Source organism: Saccopteryx bilineata, chromosome 1 (assembly GCF_036850765.1).
Source record: "Saccopteryx bilineata isolate mSacBil1 chromosome 1, mSacBil1_pri_phased_curated, whole genome shotgun sequence".
Lineage (NCBI taxonomy): Eukaryota > Metazoa > Chordata > Mammalia > Chiroptera > Emballonuridae > Saccopteryx > Saccopteryx bilineata.
In genome coordinates this window covers 350,189,016-350,214,228 of record NC_089490.1, presented here as the reverse complement: position 1 = coordinate 350,214,228, position 25,213 = coordinate 350,189,016, and the positions used below count along the sequence as shown (strand labels likewise).

Below are 25,213 nucleotides of genomic sequence, written 5' to 3'. Positions count from 1 at the left end.
TATTGTAAGTATGTATATTTTCTTCTTTAGCTTCAGAGGTCTTGTCTTTATTCAACTCCTCTATTATTGGAAACAAAAGGCATATACATGTGAAAAGTAAGTTATATAATATACATTTTTATAAAGTGGTATCTTGCCTGACTTGTGGTGGCACAGTGGATAAAGCGTCAACCTGGAAATGCTGAGGTCGCCAGTTCAAAACCCTGGGCTTGCCTGGTCAAGGCACATATCAGAGTTGATGCTTCCAGCTCCTCCCCCTTCTCTCTCTCTGTCTCTCTCTCCTCTCTCTCCCTCTCTCTCTCCTCTCTAAAAATGAATAAATAAAATTAAAAAAAGGAAAAAATTGGTATCAGAAGACTCCTTTGTTAATAGTTCAGTGAAGGAATTGGCAATTACTACAGGTCAGAAAGGAACTGACTTAATGGAAGGAATAAGTCTCCTTAGAAAAGGAGCTCTCCAGACTCACAGAGAGCAGGCTGACAGTTGTCAGGGATGTGGGACCAGAGAAATGGAGGGACTGAGCAAAAAAGAAAAAGGAAAACTTGGGGACACGGATAACAATGTGATGATTGTCAGAGGTAGAGGGAGGTAGAGAAAGTTATAGGGAGGATTAATTCTAGATTATGGAACAATTAATTATAGGTGATAGAATAAGACTTGATTAGAATGGTGAATACGCAATACAGTGTACAGATGATGTATTGTAGAATTGTGCACCTGAAACCTGTATGATTTTGTTAACCAGTGTCACCCCAATAAATTCAATAAAAAGGGGGAAAAAGGACCTGTTCAACTGTAAAGCCACCACAAAGGCAGTAGGCTAAAGAGTGGCAGAGGCTGTCAAAAGAGACATAAAGTTAATTTCAGTACTATATGTGGTTTTAGCCTTTGGATAACAAAATTTTGGGTTCAGTTTTTCACTCATAGTCTGTACAAAGAGCCCACCAGTCTCAGCAAAAAATATTACTACTGTCTTTCACCCATATAAAAATAACACTTTGAAAAGCTCTTTGTTTCCATTAATAATGTAATGAGACCATGAAAATAGGCCAAACCTCTGCTGTCAGACTATGGGACACACCTGTTTGATCTTATTAGTGGAACTGTGAGATTGAGACTTCATTATCCTTTTCACACTGGAGAATTAACAAAGAAGGGGACTTTGCAATTTTCCTACTTGAGATCTTTCTTCTATGCCTTAATCCAGCATCCATTCAGCACTGGACTGGCATATAAAGAAAAAACAATGTACCTACAAAACTTTTTTCCAGAATAGACTGATCACACGATCACGAATCTGCTTGGTCTTGATGCCATAGATGATGGGGTTGACCATGGGTGGAAAAAGAAGGTAGAAAATAGCAAGGAGTATATGGACATGAGGAGGAGCCCGGCGTGCCACACGGTGCATGACCGAGGAGATGACAACAGGTGTGTAGGTAGACAAGATGGCACCTATGTGAGACACACATGTCCCTAAGGCCTTATAGCGGGCTTCCTGAGAGGCAAGCTGAAGAACTGCCCGAAGGATGAAGATATAAGACAGAATAACAAAGAGCAGATCCAATACTACTATCAACATGGCCACAGCAATGCCATAAATATTGTTGAAGCGAGTGTCTCCACAGGCCAGCCTAACCACAGCCATGTGCTCACAGTAGCAGTGGGCGATCACGGGGCCTCGGCAGTAGTGGAAACGTCTGAGCAGAAAGGGGAGTGGAGTCATTAGTGTCACAGCCCGAGTCATAGCAGCTATACCAATCTTGGTGATAAGGGGCCCAGTCAGGACCGTGGTATAGTGCAATGGCTTGCAGATGGCCACATAGCGGTCAAAAGCCATTGCCAGAAGCACTGCTGACTCCATGATGGAGAAGGAGTGGAGAAAAAACATCTGGACCAGACAGGCGTAGAAGTTGATCTCCTGATCTCTGAACCAAAAAATAGCCAGCATTTTAGGCAGTGTTGAGGAAGAAAGGACTAGATCAATAGTTGCCAACATGGCCAAAAAGAGGTACATGGGTTCATGGAGGGATGCTTCAACCTGGATGATGAAGAGGAGGGTGCAGTTACCAAGCAGGGCCAGAGTATAGGCAAAGCAGAAAGGAATGGAGATCCAAACATGCAAGTGCTCCAAACCTGGAATTCCTACCAACAAGAAGGCAACTGGGTGAGTTGAGGTGATATTGCAGACTGGCATGGCTTCTGCAAATTTTCTGTGTCAGTTTATATGGCCCCTTCACTTTCTATATATACTTTCTTGGGAGGATTAACTCTTGTTCCCATTGCTAGGCCTTAAAAATAATCAGTTATTAGGCTTCATAGACATGGGGAAGCATCATCCATGTTTTCTTCCCTCAAAATATTTTGAATCTCATTGAGTAGATATAATATTAAACATAATTAGATCTGATATCTCAAGACAGCTTTCATAAAAGAATGGAGAGAAGGTATTGCTTTCTTCATTCAAGGTGATGTCAATAATAACCTGTTAAAAGAAGTAGACATATGTTAAAACAAATGCATTTGTTTTAAACATACATTGGTACCATTATATGTAATAAGCTAAGTTCACAGCCACACAAGCCAATTTTCTGTCTTGAAATCTCAGGCTTCTATACCTGTAAAAGTTGAATAAAGCCTGCAATTTCTAATACCCCTATTAATTTCACAATCTGTTTATTTTCTCTAGGACTACACTATCTGATATGGCTGCCACAAGCCACATGTGGCATCTTATGTTTATTAATATAAAATTAAAATTCAATACCTCAGTTATGCTAATACTTTACAAGTGCCTAATAGTCACATGTGACTAGTGCTACCATTGAATCATTCAGACACAGAATATTTCCATCATTGTAGAAAGTTCTTTTAGAGCAGGGGTCGGGAAACTTTTTGGCTGAGAGAGCCATGAATGCCACATATTTTAAAATGTAATTGCATGAGAGCCATACAACAACCCAACCTGTGTACATTCTGCATTATCCAATAAAAATTTGGTGTTGTCCCGGAGAATAGCTGTGATTGGCTCCAGCCACCTGCAACCATGAACATGAGCAGTAGGAAATGAATGGATTGTAATACATGAGAATGTTTTATATTTTTAACATTATTATTATTTTATTAAATATTTGTCTGCGAGCCAGATGCAGCCATCAAAAGAGCCACATCTGGCTTGCGAGCCATAGGTTCACAGCCCCTGTTTTAGAGAGAACTGCTTTAGAATATATCTCCCAGGTCCTATCCCTATCCACAAATCTCTGCAAATACAGCCCTGCCTCCAGCTGATAAAGAAAATAAGGAGCCTCTTCTTTTGTTTCTCTTCCATCTAAATTCATGTTAAGCTCCCTATTCAGGTGTTCTCATCCAATCATCTTCTACATCCATCATTTTTGTTGCAGGAGAATTCTCTCATATTTAGTAACTAATGTCTGACTTCCATAACAAATGCCTTTTATTTTCTTTATTTTTTAGATTTTATTTATTCATTTTTAGAGAGAGAAGAGAGAGAGAATGAGAGATAGAGAGAAGGGGGGAGGAGCATGAAGCATCAAGTCCCATATGTGCCTTTACCAGGCAAGTCTGGGGTTTCGAACCAGCAGCCTCAGCATTCCAGATCAATGCTTCAAATGCCCTTTATTCTTAACCTTTCATCTTGACCTCTTCTCTTGTTCATTTTTTGCTTCTTTTGAATCCTTAAGCATTGGCATTACACAGTTTTTATGCAGCTACTTTTCCCTTCTAGAATCCAATTAATGTGGTTTTTACAAGCATTACATAAGATAATGTATTTAAAACATTTACTATGCCTGACCTGTGGTGGCGCAGTGGATAAAGCGTCGACCTGGAAATGCTGAGGTCACCGGTTCAATACCCTGGGCTTGCCTGGTCAAGGCACATATGGGAGTTGATGCTTCCAGGTCCTCCCCCCCTGCCTCTCTCTCCTCTCTCTCTCTCTCTCTCCCTCTCTCTACTCTATAAAATGAATAAATAAAATTAAATAAAACATTTACTATATCACTGAACAAAGGAAGTACTGGAAAAAAACTTGTTCTCTTTTTCATACAAGAAAATTAAGTTTTTGGCAATCCAATAGCTCTAAGATGTCATAGTTGATAGTGTTAGGCAGCTGAGTTTGAGTTCTAGCTTTCTCCAATTCCAGTGTCCTAAATAACTAGGCTTTATTGCTTCTGTCTAAATGCTTTTTAAGCCACACACATATTCAGCATATCCAAATTGAAAACAAATTTCTTTCCTTAGGGTATGAAAAAATTTTAGAATCTGAAGACTTTGGATCAAATCACAACTGCCACTTATACAAGCTGCATGACCTTGCATAAATCACTTATCTCCAAGACTCTTTTCTTCTCTGGAAATGGGGAATAGAAATGTCCAACCTTTATGGGACATTGTGGGGAGGGTGAGTAGGATTATGTATAAAATTATTTTGTATAATTCCTTAGCATTTGCAGAGCCTTATTTTTTATTTATATCTCTTCCACCATTGAACTATATTTAAATAATTCTGTTAATTAATATTATCCCTCCTATCTTATGTTCTCTTCCTTATACTACTTCAAATATCTGCTTTTCTTCACAGAAAACATCTAGAAATGCTTACATTCAGTCTCAACTCTCTCAAGTATCAGTTGGTAATAGAACAATCGGATCGGAATTCATTCTTATTACAGTACTTTTCTGAAACTGCTTTCACTGGGACCACCAATAACCTCTATATAATGGTGTCATTGTAATTTACCTGCTCCCATGGAACCTTTCAGCAACTTCTATCTAAATTGACACCTCTCTCCTTTTTTTTTCTAAAGTGAGAAGCAAGGAGAGAAAGACTCCTGCATGCGCCCGACTGGGATCCACCTGGCAAGCCCACTAGGGGGAGATGCTCTGCCCATCTGGGGTGTTGCTCCATTGCAACTGGAGCCATTCTAGTGCCTGAGGCAGAGGCCATAAAGCAATCCTCAGCACTCGGGCCAACTTGCTCCAATAAAGCCTTGGCTGTGGGAGGAGAAGAAAAAATAGAGAGAAAGAAGAGGGAGAAGGGTGGAGAAGCAGATGGGTGCTTTGCCTGTGTGCCCTGGCCAGGAATCAAGCCCAGGACTTCCAAACACTGGGCTGATGCTCCACCACTAAGCCAACTGGCCAGGGCTCTCTTCTTTTTAAAACCATCTTTTCTCCTAGATATAATGATACTATTGTTTCCTACCTCCTTAGCTACTCATTTTAATCTTCTGTATCTGCCCTACATCTAATTATTGAATTTCTTCAGGGATCAACATTGAGCTCTGTTCAATTTTATATTCACAAAACATTCAGTAAATATATTCAGTACATTTACTGAAAAAATTAAATATTTTTACTAAATGAGTTAAATATAAATGTGCAGAAAATAAACAGACTGGCACCTTAGTGGAACAGATTTTCTAAAGGTTTGCAAAGGACAATAAAAGAACATAATTTACATAGAGGATATTACTATCATAAAAGAAACAGGTTAATGAAGATAGAAAATCTTGAAGTTAGGGGAAGAAGGAGGTAGAAATTTTTAAAAAGAAATCAAGGTAAGCCTTATTGGATAGAAAATGTGAGCAAAGATTGAATGAGGTGAGAAAACACCTCATTAGCTTCATTTCTTTAAAAGTCAGAACCTTGGGTTCCATGCAGGTGAATTACATGGGGAAAATTATAACAGGGAATAAGGATGGGTGAAAGTACAAAACAATAGAGCAAAGATTCACATCTGAAACTGCATTAATAAGCTGGATAATGTGTGATCAACTATATCCAACCCTACATGAGTAAGAAGTACACATTGTTAGTTACAGAATAGTCACGGGGATATAAATTATAGCTTAAGGAATATAGTCAATAATCTTGTAATAACTATGTAGGGGATCAGGTGGGTACTAAAAACATCAAGAGGACCACTCTGAAGTACATGATTTTCTAACCAATATGCTAATACAGAATAATATTGAATGTAAACATTAGTCAAAAATTCTAAAAAAAAAAAAAAAAGGAATCATATAGAAGGCACTTCAGAATTGTCTGCTCACAACATGAAAGAGGGGTATATTTATCCACTGTTTGTCACCCTACCTTCACCAAAGTGGACCCAAAGTGCTAATGTCCTTGTACTTCCTGATTCACACATGTTCTAGAATAACGAGCAGCCTCCTTTGGTGCCCCACGCAATGAAACAGAGTAACCCAGAGGCAAGGTGAAGATAAGACAGGTGCAATCAAGCTATACTTTCACTCGAGTGGTTACCACAGCAATGGCCAGAACAAAAAAAGTGAATGAACAGAAGTGAGACAGGCATAAAAGACAGCGCATATAGGAAGTTGCCCCTGGATGGAGAAGTCTAAGCGAAGGGAACAGTCAGAACGAATGCCTGAAGGCAGCAATATGACTAATGTTTTAACTCTGCGGCATGGTCAGTGTAGCTAGAGAATTTGAATGAATGAGACATTCATAGAGTTCATAAAGGCAAGACCAGATCAGGCAGGGCCTTTTAGGCCTTTGTAGAAACTTAACAAAGACTCCTCATTTCTCTTGCAAGGGCATTTTACGAGCAGATAAGTGACATATTTGATATTTTTTAAACTTTTCTCTGCCTCTTATGATGAGAATAGCATGAAAATATAAGGGTAAAAAAATGAAAAAATAAAAACAGACTCTGGAGGCTATTGCAGTAATAAGGGAAGAAGAATGTTGGCTAAGAACCAAGGTGGCAGTGTAGGTGGTGAGAAGCAATCAGATTTGGGATATACAATATTTAAGAAAAAAAGCCATGGGATTTTTTTGACAGATTAAATATAGATCATAAGAGAAAAGACAGTGAAAGATAACACCAAATTTTTTAGCTTAAGCAACTAAAAACAGGAGTTGCTCTCAACTGAGATTGGGGGAAATGTGGAAGGGGAGATAAAGATTTAATTTTGGATATGTTGAGTTTGAGATGTCGATCAGAAATCTAAGTGAACATGTTGATACATTTGGATATACAAGTCTGGAGTTTGAGAGAGATTTTAGCTGCTGATTGTAAACTTGTGATCATTGGCAATAGCTAATAATAATAGCAATGAAACTGATTGAGATCAAGATAGTGTGTATTCATAAAAAATAGAGAACCAAGAACTGAATCAAAACATTAAAAATGAGGGTGGAGAAGCAGCTGGCTGAATGGAGGAAGAATCAACAAAATTGACCAAGAGTGAGTAACTACCAGAAAAATTTCCAAGAAGATGTGCTGTCCTGATAGGCCATGAAATGTAGTGCATTAAGGAGGAAATTATTACCATTACAAATTCTACTGATAAGTCAAACAATTCCAAAACAGTCAGCTTTGTGTATAGAGATATAGTGGTTTGGATTCCTTAGTAAGGAAAATTTTACTAGAATAAGGAAAGGCAAAGCCAGATTTGATGGAGTTAGGTGAAAAAAAAATTGCAATTGGTTAACACGGCTCAGATTTCTGAGGAGGTTTTCTGCAAAGGTAAAGAGTAAAGGAGGGACTGGTAACTGCAGAGGGAAGTGGAGTAAAGAGAAGGGTGTGTGTGTGATCAATTGTTTTTAAGAAGAGAAAAAGGCATGTTTTTAAACTGAAGAGAATTTTTCCAGTAGCAAGGGAAAACAGAATATACAAGACAAAGTAGACTATTGCTTTAGAAAAGTCCTTGAACATCACTTTCTTTCTAGGTGTTCTACTTGTTTATCATGAATTTAGTTATCAGCCTCTAAAATTATGAAAACATGTTTCCATATTTTATCTTCCCGCTAAGCCGCAGACTAGGGCATCCAACTGTCTACCTATCCCCTCATAACAGTCTCACAGCTATCTCAGCCTATCATGCTTGAAGCAGATATCTTGACTTCTTCCCTCTATGTGTGTTCCATATCTCAGTACCTAATAACCTCTCCAACCAGTTGCTCAACCCAGACTCATCATCCTTGGTTCTACCCCTTACTTCCTGTAACATATTCAATCTACCAGCAGGTCCATTTGGGTCAACTTGCACAGAAAGTCTCAAAATTGCCTACTCCATTTCCATCACCACAACAATTATTTAAGACACCATCATTTCTCATATACTAGTGACACAAGACTCCTGACATATGTGCAGATCTCTGCCTTAGTGCTCCAATTTCTGTTCTTCCACAAGCACCCAGCTTATTGTGAAGTGAAGGGATTTGGAGAGAAAGGTCTGCCTTATTTGCTTTTATAAATGCAGCCTCTAGCATACACAGTGTGTGACTGTTTCACCAAATGAGGAATGAACAGTCAGACTGGAATGTGTCTTCTCACTACATTCAGATCTTGCCATCTGATCCAATGGTTGGTTATCTTTTAATTTAACATTCAACCAGTACAGAAGTTCTAAAAACCCCAACCAGCCCTGGTTACATGCATCAGAATAAAATCTTATCGGAAAATATTTTTCCATGTCTCACTAATATTTGCACATCTTTGTCAGGAACAAGCACTTTGGCTTTGTAGAAAACAATCCAAGTAACACCAGAAACTTTTGTTTTCATTGTTACATCTTCAGAGGCAAGAAAAGTACTAGGTACGTAACAGTCGTAACTGTTAGTGATTCTACATACATACCTGTTGCACCTTCACCCTCTGTAGATATATTTTTTCAACAGAACTGAACATATTTCATTATATCTCTGAGTCATTACATCTCCTTGATTTGTTCTCTCCACCTTTTGAACATAAGTAATCACCCTGTGACCTATCTACCCTCCCTCATACAAGGAAAAAGGTATCTGTTCTTTTCAGTTTCTCCCCCCAAATACAAGGTGTCCAATAGTGCATGCCCTTTACCTCTGTTAAAGCTCATCAAAAATATACCCCTCACCAGAATAAAGATCTTAGAGGAGAGGAGTAAATGGAGCCAGTCTTTCTTGCCAAATATCCGGAATGCAGGAACCTGCTTTGCAGTGAATGTTTTATCTTGCCTATACTCTGATTCAGAAGCCAACACGTTCACACAAGTTCCCAGGACCTGTTTATTTCTTTGCTTTTCCTAAAAGTGTTTAAATGAGTCTCCAGAAACAGAAAGTACTCAGTTAATACTGTCATCTACTTGGTAGTCTATACCTATATTGTAAGAGGGTATAGGAAAGATAATATGAATGATTATTATTCAGAGATAGGAAAATAGTCACTTACCTAAGGTCCTTCAAAGATGTGCCTTGTGGAAGAATAACCTGTGAGAAATGTACTTCTTACCTCTCCCTCCATCTTCCTAGTTCAGGCCTCATTTTTTTCTCTCCTGACTAATACAGTAGCTTCCTAACCGAGACAGGGATAGTGGTGGGGTGGGGAATAAATGATAGGTAAGGAGACAGGATCCAAACTGGAATAATCAGCTAAGACTTTTTGGAGTTTAACCACAGTTTTTGGCATAGAAATGAGGCAAAAATCCTCTGTAGTGGAGGCAGTGTCTGGAGTTTGTAGACCAAGCATTTGGGTTGGATTATCAAGACTTGTGCTCCCTCAATTGAAGAGCCTAAGTAGAAGAACAGAAGCAATAAAGAAATAGAGAACAGGCAGGGAGTTGAAGCCCAAGAGCAGGACTGGGTGTGGAAGGTAATTAAAAGTGTTCCATCCTCTCCCACTCACCACACCTGTGTCACTTCTTTCCTGTTTCCGCTAGTCCATCTCTGACCACCGTGCTTAGTCTGGTGTAGAGTTCTTGGTCCTGTCCTTTAGCTTCAAGAAACTCCAGTGGGAGGTGTTTAAGAAGGAGGGAGCAGGGAGGGATCAGCTGGCTTTATCTTCACAAGCTTCTGCTCTTCTTCCAAGAGGATGTGGAAGCAGACACTGCTGCACATGAGGCGGTCCTCAGGGACTCATGGACGACTCTGGCCTCCTCTCTGGGGATTGACACAAGGGGACTCCTCTGACCCAGGGCTTCACCCCTAGGTTTCCCTGAAGTCCATGTCCTTTCCATGTTTAGTGACACTAAGTCATGCCTCCCAAGAGTCACTGCCTTCTCCTCAGAGCTGTGAGCACTGAGACAGAGCCTGCTGGTACCTTGGTCTTTGAGGTGCCTCTCTGCACCCCTAGCCCTCCTTTCAGTGTCTCCTAAGAAACAGAGTTTCATTAAACATATAAACTGTAACCAAGTCTTATCTGATATGACCTATTAGGGCCAGAGTTCCAGCCTAGTCAGGCCAAGATCATCTATTAGGTATTTATTTTGCATACATATGACAAATTGGCCTGAGCTAGGCATTGGTTTCCAGCTTGTAACTTTAGAATGGCAGATCCCTTGTCATGCTCTGTTTCTTATATCTAATAAAGATAGTCCCAAATTTTCCTAACTCACAGGGAGAAGGTAGGGTCCAATTATATAATTGAGAAGGCAAGTACTAATATAATTACTTATAAGTAATTAGCAGCCATTTATAAAGAATGAAGGTTCTGGTTATTCTGATGTCAGAGGCTCTGGAACAAGGCCATTCCTTCTTCACTGGAGATGGGTCTGACCTGGAGGCTGGAAACATTCCTTGTGTAAGTCCTCAGGAGGATAAGAAGGCCTTTGTTTTAGGAAATAGTATTTTTTAAAGGCATGCAGCTCTGTTTATTTGTGTGTTGTTAGTATTTGCTATTATTTTTAATCTTTTCACCTGTCTCAACTATGCTCAGAAAACACAAAGAATCTTTGGACTACATAGGCTCTAAAGTGAGAATATTATTTCCCTGGGGTATTTATATTTATTTATTTATGTGGTGTCAGAGAGAATTATAAGAGCAGAGATGGGGACAAGCACAAAAAGATTTCTAGGTTTTATTTTATTTATTTATTTTTTTTTCATTTTTCCAAAGCTGGAAACTGGGAGGCAGTCAGACAGACTCCAGCATGCGCCCGACCGGGATCCACCCGGCATGCCCACCAGGAGGCGATGCTCTGCCACTCTGGGGCGTCACTCTGTTGCATCCAGAGCCATTCTAGTGCCTGAGGCAGAGGCCACAGAGCCATCCTCAGCGCCCAGGCAATCTTTGCTCCAATGGAACCTCGGCTGCGGGAGGGGAAGGAGAGGGGGAGGGGTGGAGAAGCAGATGGGTGCTTCTCCTGTGTGCCCTGGCCAGGAATCGAACACGGGACTCCTGCACGCCAGGCCAACACTCTACCGCTGAGCCAACTGGCCAGGGCCGGTTTCTAGGTTTTTACTGCACCCTTCCCTCTTTAACAGCTTCCTACCTCCATACCCCATCTGACATGGACTTGGAAATTCTCATTCAAGGTTAAAAATACAGATAAACAAATAGAGATAGAGATTACAACAGATACATAAACTGACATGCAAGCCTGTATGGTTTTGTTAACCAGTGTCACCCCAATGAACTCAGTTAAAAAAACATACATAATTCTTAAACTATCATCTCTGAAGAAACAAAAGGGCGCCCAAGATAAAAGTACAGGAGAAAATTTGTGGAGGATGATGGAGAAGGGGCACTAGTTTGCTAGGCTGTTAGACCAAAATAACACATACTATGTGGCTTAAATAAAAGACATTTATTTTTTCCCGATTTTGGAGGCTACAAGTCCAGATGAAGGAGCGGGCAGGGTTGGTTTTGTCCGCGGATTCTTCCCTTAGCTTGTTCATGGCATTCTTTTCCCTGCATCTTCATACGGTCTTCCCTGTGTGTCTGTGTCCGAATTTTCTTTTCCTATAAGGACTTAAATTGGATTAGCAACCATGTTAATGGCCTCATTTTAATTAATTACCTTCATAAAGACCATATTTACAAATATAGTCACCTTTGAGGTACTGAGAGTTAGGACTTCATCACATAAATTGAGGGATCAGACACAATTCAGCTCATAAAAATCTGCCTTCTGGTCTCCTAAAAATGCACATCCTTCTCCCACAAAAATACAGTCACCCCATCCTCATAGCTTCCAAAGTCCTAATTCTGAATACAAAATTCTATTTAAATCTCATTTGATCATTTGTGGGTGAGAGTCAAAGTATGAGCTATCTTGAGGCAAAATCCCTCTTCAGCTGTGAACCTGTGAAACCAGCTGAGTTAGCTGCTTCCAAAATACAATGCGAGCACAGGCATAGCATAGACACTCCCATTCCAAAAGGAGAACATCAGACAGAAAAGTTTTAAATGGTGTTATGAGTCACAAGCAAGTATGAAACCAGTGGTGGGATTCAGCCAGTTCGCACCGGTTTGGCACACTGTCACCTTATTTTTTGTTGACTTCAGCAAACCAGTTGTTAAAATGGCACTTATAATCAGGTTCTCTCTGAGATGACATTTTTAATTACCAAATTGATATTAATGATTATCCAGATTTCATGGAAAACATTTTTTAAAATTCCCAGAACTATGCAATTCTTGGAAGTGTTCAAAGAGCTAAAAATATTGTCAGAACAATTACTGTAAGTTCAGCAGAAGCGGGAAGGGGTTTTTCAAAGATGAACATAATATATTCAGAGAAGAGAAGTCACCTAACTGTTTCTAGTATATTAAACACAACGTCTAACCAGCCTACCTCTAAAGGAACAGGACCCTACTCCTACAGTGAAAAGATGGTTAAGGATAAATCACACAGCCAGTGATGGTCAGATAAAAGCCAAGAAAATTGCAAGTAAGGACACCAATCAAGAAACAATATGGAAATATCTTAAATAACAGTTTTATTGTTTTTTTTCAGGTATTATATAATATTTTTTATTATTTTAAAACTCTTCCTTATAACAATTTAGTTTTATGTACCTCTTTTATTGTTCTCATTTAAGTATTATATTTATAAAATAATAAACTACCTTTCGGTATACCATTTTTTATAACGGTCATAGGACAGAGAACTAGTTGTTAAATTATTTAAATCTCACCACTGTATAAAACCTAGCAAGGTAAATTACATTTGATTTTAAGGCTCCAGAAAATTCTCTTTGGCTTGATGCTCCATCCTTCAGGCCTACTGGTACAGTAGCTCCAAGCCCTCAGTTCTGGCAGTGGCCCTCACTACTCAGCTGTGGGTGGGTAGTTTCAACCCTTGGTCTCTTGAAGGCAGGAATGTGCCCTGCCCTCTGAAACTGAAGAAGAGACAGCCCTACCCTGGGACTGTGTGCCCTTTGGGCACATAGCAGCAACAGCAGACCTGCAAATGTTTGAAACATCTTGGTGTCATTTTTCCCTTTTCTTAAAGGATGAGATCATGTTCATAGCCAGTTAGCTTTGTTGGACAATTCTGTAGAATCCCAGAAGCCTAACAGCCTTCATCATATTATCCCATCTCCATGCCCTTCAGGTCAAGCTGGCAGCACTTCTAGTATATCATTCTCATAAACGTTATTGGCCTCCGATGTAATTCATGAGGTCCAAGCTATCAGACATGAAGGTCCTGCACAGGTCTTTCTTGTATAACTCTCTTCCTGACTTCTGCTGAAATGGCTATAAAAATAATTACATCACAAACCTAATCTTTTTAAGGCAATGGATGCCCAGCCATACTCTTAGATGTTCTCTCCTGAATATATTGTACTTTTTATTGTTTTGCAATCTGGATAAGCTAAGAATTTTCCAAATCTTTAAGTTCTGGTTCCTTTTTGTTTAACTAGTCCTTCTTCAGTATATCTTTCTTCTCTTTTTACTATACACAGCAAGGTATAATCAGGTCACAACTTAAAGACTTTGTTTAGAATTATCCCCAGCTAAATACTTAAGTTCATCACTTACTAGTTCTATTTCCCACAAAACTCTAAAACACAATACAGTCAAGTTCTTTGCCACTTTATAACCAGAGGTACCTTTCCTCCAGTTTCCAACATTTTTCATCTTTCTGTCTGTGACTTTCTCAGAAGAGCATTTATTATTCCTATCCTATCAACATTCTGTTCATAGTGATATATGTATTCTCTAAAGAGACAGAAGCTTTCTCTAAAGTTTTCTTTTTTGAGCCTGAACAAGAATTGCCTTTAATGCCATTTTTATTTTTTTTTACTAAAAATCTCTTTGAGACACTCTAGGTTTTTTTTAACATGTACTTCAAAACTTTTCCAGCCTCTATTCATTTCCCAGTTCCAAATGAACTTCTACATTTTCAGGATATTTATTGCAGTAGCACCTGACTTAGAACTCAGAACTTACAGCCTTAGAAGGTCACGAGCTCCCCAAAACTTCAAGTCTTTAATCAGAGGCTGGACAGCACCTGGCAGAGTGACTAAGAAAGCATTCGTTCATCAGATAAAATGTTGACCTCATTTAGGTCCTGAATGAATAATTAACCAATTTTCGATAACTCAAAATAAAAACTCAGATTCTCAGTCTTGTCTTGAGTAAATAAACTTGCAAGCATCTTTTTGTCTTTAGGTGATATCACCAAAAGAAGAGTGGGTTAAGCCTTTGTCAAGCTCATGATAGGAGTGAGGACTCTCAGAAGACAGCAACAGTTTGAGTCCCGAGGATTCAGACCCTTGAGTTCTGATCAGGCTGGTGGTGATACAGTGAGTTTCAGGACATTATTTAGTTTTTCATTGTACTGGGAAAGAACTGAACATAGACACGCTGACAGCCCTCCACTTCCTATCATACCCACACCCTCACTCCAGCATTCAACTTGCACCACTCTTTCTCCACCTGTTTCTCTTTCTCCATCTACACATACTTTCTCAGGAATAGTCTTAAGACTCTCTTACGAATTTGCTTGGTCTTGACCCCATAGATAATGGGATTGATCATAGGTGGAAAGAGTAGATAGAAATTGGCAAGGAGAATGTGCACATGTGGGGAGGCCCGGCGAGCCACACGGTGCATGACCGAGGAGATGACAACAGGTGTGTAGAAGGCTAAAATAGCACCTATGTGAGACACACATGTCCCTAAGGCCTTATAGCGGGCTTCCTGAGAGGCAAGCTGAAGAACTGCCCGAAGGATGGAGATATAAGACAGAATAACAAAGAGCAGATCCAACACCACTATCAACATGGCCACAGCAATGCCATAAATATTGTTGAAGCGAGTGTCTCCACAGGCCAGCCTTACCACAGCCATGTGCTCACAGTAGCAGTGGGCGATCACGGGGCCTCGGCAGTAGTGGAAACATCTGAGCAGAAAGGGGAGTGGAGTCATTAGTGTCACAGCCCGAGTCATAGCAGCTATACCAATCTTGGTGATAAGGGGCCCAGTCAGGACCGTGGTGTAGTGCAGTGGCTTGCAGATAGCCACATAGCGGTCAAAAGCCATGGCCAGAAGCACTGCTGACTCCATGATGGAGAAGGAGTGGAGAAAGAACATCTGGACCAGACAGGCGTAGAAGTTGATCTCCTGATCTCTGAACCAAAAAATAGCCAGCATTTTAGGCAGTGTTGAGGAAGAAAGGACTAGATCAATAGTTGCCAACATAGCCAAAAAGAGGTACATGGGTTCATGGAGGGATGCTTCAACCTGGATGATGAAGAGGAGGGTGCAGTTGCCAAGCAGGGCCAGAGTATAGGCAAAACAGAAAGGAATGGAGATCCAAACATGCAAGTGCTCCAGGCCTGGGATCCCCATCAACAAGAAGACTGCTGGATGAGTCGAGGTGATATTGTAGGTTAACATTGCCACTGAAACTTTTCTTCCTGTTTTCTACTTCCAGAGGGCCCTTCCTGAGAGTATCTAATATCAGGTGAATTATAGTGCCCAAGTTCAAACTCTGATCATTCACATGGGAGGGTTAGTTCTTGATCCTATTTTTAGACCTTAAAAGAAATTAGAAAATTATCCTAATATGCATTGTGAATTATCTTAATTATGCATTCTCTCTGCCCTCAAGGTGCATAAAAAATCATTGGGTAATCAAAACATTAAATAGCAACAGAGCTAGTATCATAAGGTAGCTTTTGTTAAGGAATTGAGTGGATGAAGAGCTTTCTATGGTCTCTGTATAATCAAGGACACTTTATAGAAGATGCAGATCCCTGCCTAATTAAATTTTACCCAAAAACATTCATTGTCTTCTTATTTATTCCCAACTCAAGCTACACTTCTACTTATGAAAAGAAAGTCTCTATTCTGAAATATCAAGTTGGGTTGTATAAAAAATAATTAAGCATAGCATCTTCAAATAATTCACTTTCCTCCAAGTACTATAGATTTCCTCTAGCAGAAGTTCTACTGGTTCTTATTTGACACTCTGAAATTTCACCATGGAGCCTTGTCTCCAGCTAATGTGAGAAGTTCTATTGTTATTCTCCTTCACCTAAGTGTAGTGTAGCTTCCATATCTATATGTTTCTACTTTCACATATTTTCCTCTCCAGAATTTATGACATTTGTGGGTTTTTTAATGTTAAAATTTTGTTTTAATAGAGTCACAAATAAAAAAAATTCCAATATGGCATTTGTGACATTTGGGAAAAGTGACAGTCAACACCCACCTGATTATAAAACTGACCTCTGAACTTCACATTATTTTGTCCCCCTCTTGTACCCTTTATCTTTCTAGCTCCTTTCTCCCCTTTTGATCAGCATTTCCTTTGAAAATGCTTAATCATTTGTTTTCTAAAATTATACCTTCATTCTCTATTTTTTTTTCAGTTCCTACCTAAAAAGTTTCTTCTAGGGTTAATTTATACAATTGTTTAAAACATTTAGCAAAATGAATGAGTGGATTTTTTTAAAATGTGGTACATATACATAATGGAATACCACTTAGTCATAAAAAGTAGGAAGTCCTGCGATTTACAACAGGGACGGACCTTGAGGACTTTATGCTAAGTAAAAAAATTCAGACAAAGAAAAAAAATAACTGTATTATCACACTTATATATGGAATCAAAAAAAAATATCCTCCAAACTCATAGAAACAGAAAACAGATTGGCAATTGCCAGGGGTTAGGGGAAATGAATGAAAGTGGTCAAAAAGTACAAACTTCCATTTATAAGATAACTAAGTTTTAGGAACAGTAATGTACAATATGTTGACTATAGTTAACAATATTGCATCTCAGTGTTGAAAATTGCTAAGAGAGTAGATTTTAAAGTTCTCATCACTAGAAAAAAATTATAACTATATAAGGTGATGGATGTTAACTAAACTTGTAATTAGTGATCATTTTACAATATATACCTATATTAAATTATTATATTGTATACCTTAAACTAATACAATGTTATTATAAATTATATCTCAATAAAACTGAAATTTATTTTTCTAAAATGTTTACTTTTATTAACAGCATAAATCTCTCATTTAATTTCCTGTCCTTTCCCATCTAGTTTCCATCTCTTCTACTCCCTGTACACCAATTTTATCATACTTCCTTTTTCCTTTATTCTCTCCTTCTTTTCTTTTTTATTCCCCTTCTAGTCTGTTACTTCTCTAGATGTTCTCTTTCATTCTTCTTAGCTTTTTGCCATGTTTATTCAAAGAATTCCCAAATGTATAGCTTCTACTCTGCGTTCCAAACTAGTAATATTCTGCTGCCTATTACACCTTTCCTCTGAGATGTTCCACAGTCATCTCAAACAAAATACAGCAGAAACAGCAATCTTACCCCCCGCACACTCATTCTTCCATATGTCTTATCGACCTCAGTACATATTACTACAACCCATCCTGTAGCAAGTGAGGTCAGAAATTCAGGGATAATCGGTCATTTAATCCCTTCCCCATTTCCCTTATATCCAGTTCACTATCAAATCCTAACAATCTGAAAATACATGTCCCTCCCTACTCATTTCCTTTCCCCTGCCAATGTTCCTTTTTAAAATCACCTTCATCTTTCATCTAGAGTACAAAAGCCTCCTGAATGGTCTTTGTGGTCTGTATATTGGCTCCTCTGTAATCTATTCTCTGTAGCAAACAATAAGATCATTTACATACAAAGTCAAATTATACTATTCCAGGCCGTACTTAAGACCCTCATGGAATTACCATTGCACTGAGAGTGAAGTCCATATACCTAACCTTGGTTTTCAAGTCTCTGCATAGTGTGGTCCTACTCACTTTTCAGTCTCATCCCTTCCCACCTCTCCTTTCTTCATTACATTCCAGCCATACAGCCTTCTCCCGGATGCTAGAGCTCTTGGAGCTCTGTCTCCGTCAGTAATGATGTCCCTTGATCTTGCTCCTGAGTTTTCTCACACTGCTCTTCTCCTCTCTGTGCCCTTTGTATCTTCCCAAATTCACATCATCTCTTACCTGTATTGCTATAAAGACCTTAGTTTTCTACCCCCACTCAATCCATGCACTTCAATGTGACAGACAAAATATGTTATTTCCCCACTGAAAACCACTTATGAGATCCCATTGTGACAAGAAAAATAAAACACTCAACATGCTTACAAACTTGTTTCTGCCTAAATTAGAGACTTCACCTCTTACCATCTCCTTAAATATTTATCCTAAATTCAGCCACTCTGGCCCTTTCTAAAACAGCCATGCTTGTAGCTTATACAATTTATCTGGAATGCTTTCCTCTGTCCCTTTCCATACCTCACCAAGATTGTGCCACCTTCTTGGTGAAGCCTTCCTAGACTCCTCCAAGATTTCCTCAGTGTTTTCAATGAGAGCTTGTTAATATCCTAAATAAGGTAAGGAGAATATTATCTGTGCTGCCAATGCATGTGTCTGCCCATTTACAGGACTTAGTACTTTTAGTACAACTGTGAATTACTCACTTCCATATTCATAGACTCTACTAGTTATGGTTGGTGCTCAAACGTGATTTTTAAATAAATTCATAAAAGACTCCCTTCCTGGAGAAATTTTCTTCTCTTCTACTGTTGTATAACACCATCTGATTCAACCTGAGACTTATGGGTATCTCTCTATTTTAGACACCTCCACAAATAGAAATTGTATAAAATTTTCCATCAATATTTTTTAACTTAGATAAGAATAAAAATACTCTTCATCTTAAAAACATCTCCTCCAAGTCTAATACGTATTGACCAATTTTCTCTAGGAGTTAGCATTGGGATGGACAGTGTAGAAGTCGCATAACAACAAGGCTGTATTTTTATATTTGCTGCCACTAATATCCATAGCAACTATATATAAACTTGATAATTGCTTAATTAGATGAATGAATGCCCTCTTATACATGCTGTCACCTTATCCTAAGTGAATGTGCTTCTCCAGTTCCAAACAGGTGTCTCCTCTTCTTGAGTGCCCTTGTTTCCTTTACTTCATGTGTTGTCCTGCTGAACATCCCTGGCCCTCAGTGTATTAGACCCCACACCTCAATCTCACAGCTGGCCCATTATGTTTGAAATGCCTAATATTCATCAACCTTCTTTCTTTTCAGGTTCAAGTAAAATATACCTCTAATGCCATTCACAATTCAACTCTGCTTATCTGGTCTCCTCCTGACCTAACTCCCTTCACCCTGTTTGGCATGAATGTTCTCCAATCCTCACATGTCATTGTCCTATGTTTGATTTCTTCCTCCACAGCCACAATATCAGCAAGTGAAAAAAGGAAGCCTGAGTCATTTAGTTCTTTGTCTCCCCAAAAAGTGCACATAGAGTATTCAGTCAGTGCTATAAACTATTCAGTAGAACACACCCTTATTTTAAGAGGACCTTAGAATGATGTGTTTGAGAAACTGAGTCTTCAAATGGTCATGAAAGAAGTAAGTAGCAGAGCTATAATAAATTTTGAGTCTCCTAACACCTACACCAGGATTCTTTCTATAGAAACATGCTGCAAAGATAAAGCTGGTTGTTGCTGAAACCTTTCATTAGCAAGTGGAACTGGCCTATCCCTTTCCTCTCCCTATTTCAGGTCTCTGCTTCTTTTTCTTCCTGTACTATTTCAGCAGCTATAACTGAAGGTGAGAATTGTGAAGTAAGAATAAAGCAAGCAGCACTGACAGGAGGAATGTCACTCACCGAGTCTGGAATAGTTAGCGAAGGTTTTCCTAAGGGGGTCCTTAATACATAATACAGGAGCATAGGCCTGGGAGGCAGAAAAGTTTCTTATAATGATGGTGGGATGGAAGGATCTGAGGCTTGAAGGCAATAAAGTATTTGAAGAGGCTAGGAAGAAAGTCTTCCGTGATACAGATGTACAAGGGTGAGAATGACAGAAGACAAGAAAATCAGGAGGTGAGGTGATGCTTGCAACCAGGGTAATTTTTTGGACACCAGAGGTACAGGAGAGATATACTCTGCCTTGTACACCCCAGGCTCATCTACAAACCCAGCCTATTTCCCTCAAACACTAAACATACTCTTTTTTATTGGGGTTCCACTTAGCCTTTGGGTATTTCCCTGAGTGATTGCCAAGTTCAGTCTTACTTCTGTCATTATCCTGGTTATTCCAGGTTTCTTTGCCAGCCTCAGTTCACATGGCTTCTTTCCCTGGATTTTGCCCCTTTTCTAGCCCTGTGGTATCCAGCTGATCTCAGCTCCCTACTCTTCACTCTTCATCCCATTTGTGCCACTTCCCTCACTGTTTCCAGGTACTGCCAGTCTTCCCACATCACACTGGCCCAGTATGCACTCACCCCTCAGTGTGATGCTCAATTCACTTTCTGTAGGCTTCAGGTAACACTGACACAGTTCTTCTTTCAGTGAGAAGACATTGGGAGAGAGCAAGTCAGAAAGGAAAGATCTGGCTATATCCTCACAATTAGCTAGTCTTCTCCCAAAAGAAAAGAAAACATCAGGTTTTCTCCCTGAAGAACATCCTTAATAGGCCCCGTGACGCACCTGGTGTCTTCTCTGGGGATGACTCTAGAGACTTCTCTGTCCCAGTCTCCAGTTTTCTGGGGTTCTAGTGCCTGGATTTCTACAGACCCTACTCCCTCACTGTTCTGTAGCATTTAGTCATTCCTCCCATGAGGCAGAGTGCAGTCTGGTTTTAGTATTTACTGTGCCTCTTACCACCTTCACCTTCCTCCCCTACAGAACTTACTGAGAAATGAAGTCTCCTTAGAATATGCAAGCACATGCTTGCTGTGTATGTGCTTTTGTTTTTTGTTTTTAATTTATGATTTATTAAAGTATAGCTATTATACAGTATTATATTAGTTCCAGGCAGGGCTGGGATTTAGCCAGTCCGCACCAGTTCTGCAGAACCAATACCTAATGTTTTGTTGAGTTTGGTGAACCAGTTGTTAAAATCGCACCTATAATCAGGGTTCTCTCTAAGGTAGATGGTTAGACAGCCACCCAATGTGGAAATCACAAATTTACATTCCTTACTCTTTTTTCATGTTCATCTGTGCAACAGCATACTCTAAGCGCCCGCAATAATGTTCATTCCATCCATAAATGAAAAAAATTTGACAGAACTATGCTTGATATATTTATTTATTTACTTCATAAAACTCATTATACCTTTGATGAAATACTACATTTTAATTCCTTCATGTTTGTTATTTCAATAGGAAGTGAGGGCACCAATCAAGAAGCAATATGGAGGCCCTGGCCAGTTGGCTCCATGGCAAAGCACCAGCACAGCGTGTGGAAATCCAGGGTTCAATTCCCAGTCAGGACACACAGGAGAGCACCCATCTACTTCAGCCTTCCCCCTTTCACTTTTCTTTCTCTCTCTTCTCTTCCACTGCTGCAGCCATGGCTAGATTAGAGCAAGTTGGCCCCAGGAGCCGAGGATGGCTCTATAGCCTCTGCCTCAAGTGCTAAAAAATGGCTCCAGTTGCAATGAAGCAAGGACCCTAGATGGACAGAGCATTGCCCCCTAGAGGGCTTGCTGGGTGGACCCCAGTCTATCTCTGCCTTCCCTCCTCTCAAAAAAAAAAAAAAAAGCAGCAGCAGCAATATGAAAATATCTTAAATAACAGTTTTATTTTTTTGTCAGGTATTAATATTTTTTAATTAATATTTTAAAACTCATAATCTAGTTTTGTGTACCTCTTTTATTGTTCTTATTTAGGTATTAAATGCATGAAATAATAAACTACCTTTTGGTATATCATTTTTTCATACTTAAAATGGTCATTAGGGCAGAGAACTGGTTGTTTATTTGAATCTCACCACTGGTTCCAGGTGTACAACAAAGTGATTTGACATTTATATACTTTATGATATGAACACCACAATAAATCTAGTAGCCATCTGTCATCAAAGTTATTATGATATTATTGACTATATTCCCTATGCTGTACATTACATCCCTGTGATTTATTTTATAACAGGAACTTGGTACTTCTTATTGTAATGATAGTAACAACAAAAATTTGTTGAAGAGTTGCTATGTTCCAGGCACTATATTAAAAATCTTGACTGACCTGAGCAAGGGCTATTTTCACTTGGAACTGAGAGAAAGCGATGGCTAGGGGTGCGTAAAAAGCCAGGCTAGAGCAGAGACGTTCAAGCTGAGAGAGTGTGCCCGCGACTCAGCCCACATGGAGCTAATGCCAGCAGCAGACCCTGGCAAAGGTGGGCGAGCAGTTGCCTTGTTTACTCTCGGTATCCTGGTTGGCAAGTGTGGGCAGTGTGCGAGTGGATCCCCCTGGCACTTCAGGCATGGGTGCCTGCATTCCCAGATGGATGGGCTAGGTCAGAGACTATCAGTAGTGACCCTCTGTGTGGGTTTTGATCAGAGTGGGGATAGAGGGGAGATTTGGCAGCTCTTAAAGCAGTGGTTCTCAACCTTTCTAATGCTGTGACACTGCAATACAGTTCCTCATGTTGCGGTGACCCTAAACCAAAAAATAATTTTGATGGCAACTTCATAACTGTAATTTTGCTACAGTTATGATTCAGAATGTAAATACCTGATATGCATTATGTATTTTCTGATGGCTTTAGATGACCCCACCAGGGTCGCGACCCACAGGTTGAGAACCGCTGTCTTAAAGCCTCTTGCTCTCCAGGCAGTGGCTGGGGCAACTTCACAGCTGGGTCCCAGGCTGCTGGTTCAGGAAAAAGAGATTTGGGGAGAGGCTCTAGGAAAATGGACTTTCCTATTGTCGGAGCCTACAAATGCTAAGAAGCCCTGCCTACCAACGAGACTGAGGCCTAGTTTATGTCATCATCATAGCAACACAACAGCAAATCTCTGCCTAAGAGTGCCACAGGGGCAGAACCTGGGGTACAGCACCACCAGCCAAAAAGAGAAAGAAGAAAAAAAAAGGAAGAAGAAAACTTCTCAAAACCAGGAAAAATCCACACTCTTTATAACTTTTTCCATTTTTTTCTTGTATTTTTTATCTTTTTTTTCCTTCCACCTTGGCCATTTTATCCTCTTTTTGTTTTATTCTTTTCTTTGTATTTTGAACATTATTACTTATAGGGGTTACATTTTTCATTCTTTTTTTCTTTTCTATGAGTTTACATTTCAAAAAACTTAAATCAATTATTATTCTCTCTTTTTGTTTCTTCTTTTCTCTTTTACATTTTCTCTCATTCAAATCTCATTCAAAAACAAATTATTTTATTCTGGATTCAAATTTTTTCTTTGTGGAATTTTGTGTGCTTTTTACTTTGCTTTTTATCTCTTTAGGATTTCCCCCAACTCCAGCTCTCCATTCTATAGTTTTTGTGCCACTTAATACAATAGAATTTTCATTTTCCACTGTATTTTTTTCTCCTTTCTCTTTTTCTTTCTCTTCTTTTCTCTTACACTATTTCTCTCATTCGACCATCATTTACAAACAAATTATTTTATTCTTGATTCAAATTTTTTCCTTGTAGCATTTTGTGGGTTTTGCCCCATTTTTTGCCTGTCACTCCCCTCCAACCCAGGCCCTCCTTTCTACATATTTTTGTTTCACTTAGCACAATAGAATTTTAAATTTTTCACTGCATTTTCTCAAAAAATAATTTTTTATCAACTCTTATTAGTGTTATTAACAATACCACTCTCAAATGTCATTAAAGAAAAAGAAATCAAATATCATGGATACAAAATACAGTGATGTAGCTCAGATAGATGAGGAAAAATCTATAGAAAAAAATTTCAATAGCTTAGATACCTTGGAGTTAAATGACAAGATAATTAAAAATTGAAGTTCTAAAAATACTCAGGGATATACAAGAAAGCTCAGAAAGGCAATTTAGGGAGCTCAAAAAAAATTCAATGAACAGAAAGAATACTTCACCAAGGAAATTGAAACTATGAAAACGAATCAAACAGATTTGAAAAACTCAATTCATGAACTGAAAAATGAGGTAACAAGGTTAGCCAATAGAACAGGCCAGAGAGAGGAGAGAATTAGTAACATAGAAGACAAGCAACTAGAGGTACTACAGAGACAAGAGGAGAGAGATTCGTGAATTTTTTAAAAAATGAGATATTCTATAGGAATGGTCAGACTCCATCAGAAAGAGCAACATAAGAATAATAGGTATATCAAAAGGAGAAGAGAGAGAAATAGAATGGAGAACATATTCAAACAATTAATAGATGAGAACTTCCCAAGCCTGTGAAAAGAACTAAAGCCTCGATTCAAGAAGCAAACAGAACACCAAGTTATCTTAACCCTAACAAACTTACTTCAAGGCACATCATAATGAAATTGACACAAACCAATGACAAAGAAAAAATTTTCAAGGCAGCCATGGAAAAGAAGAATACAACATATAAAGGAAGGCCTATTAGATTATCAACAGATTTCTCAGCAGAAACTCTCCAAGTTAGAAGAGAGTGGACCCCAATATTTAAAGTTCTGAAAGAGAGGAACTTCCAGCCAAAAATACTATACCCATCAAACATATCCTTCAAATATGAAGGAGAAATAAAAACATTTACAGATATAGAAAAGATGAGGGAATTTATCACCAGAAAACCCCCACTTCAGGAAATACTAAAGGGGGTTTTCCAACCAGACACAAAGAACAAAGCAAAACAAAACTACAAGTAAGAGCTCCATCAAGATCACAATAAAAACAAGATTGATCTGTGACAAAGAAACAAAAAAGGGGAGAGGACAAAGATTAACAGTAGCAAAGGCGGATGGAGTGCAGAAGCACTCATGAGATAATGTACTACAATGAACATGATATGTATGCTTTCCATTACTTAATGGTAACCACCCCTGAAAAAATCAATACAGAAGTACATGGCTTGAAAAAAGAAGTAACAGAGAAAAGAAGTATGAATTACGACCAAACAAAAACAAATGATAGAAAAATAAAAGAGAAGAACCAAACAAGATACAAACTATCAGAAAGCAATATATAAAATGGCAATAGGAAACCCTCAAATGTCAATAACTACACTAAACATAAATGGATTGAACTCACCAATAAAAAGACACAGAGTAGC

At 38.9% G+C, this 25,213-nt stretch overlaps 2 protein-coding genes across 2 annotated transcripts; both read right to left on the bottom strand.

Moving 5' to 3' along the window:
- Positions 1 to 1,252: 1,252 nt before the first annotated feature.
- LOC136320578 (olfactory receptor 52K1) lies at positions 1,253 to 2,197 on the bottom strand. The gene has a single exon (XM_066253736.1). It carries the CDS (start codon positions 2,195 to 2,197, stop codon positions 1,253 to 1,255), a length of 945 nt encoding a protein of 314 aa, XP_066109833.1.
- Positions 2,198 to 14,647: 12,450 nt separating this feature from the next.
- LOC136320577 (olfactory receptor 52K1-like) lies at positions 14,648 to 15,592 on the bottom strand. Its single transcript, XM_066253735.1, has one exon. The coding sequence runs from the start codon at positions 15,590 to 15,592 to the stop codon at positions 14,648 to 14,650; it is 945 nt and encodes a 314-aa protein (XP_066109832.1).
- Positions 15,593 to 25,213: the final 9,621 nt, after the last annotated feature.

What these genes read in the sequence shown, in the direction of transcription:
- LOC136320577 (XM_066253735.1), bottom strand. Translation starts at nt 15,592, where the DNA reads ATGTTAACCTACAATATCACCTCGACTCATCCAGCAGTCTTCTTGTTG.
- LOC136320578 (XM_066253736.1), bottom strand. Translation starts at nt 2,197, where the DNA reads ATGCCAGTCTGCAATATCACCTCAACTCACCCAGTTGCCTTCTTGTTG.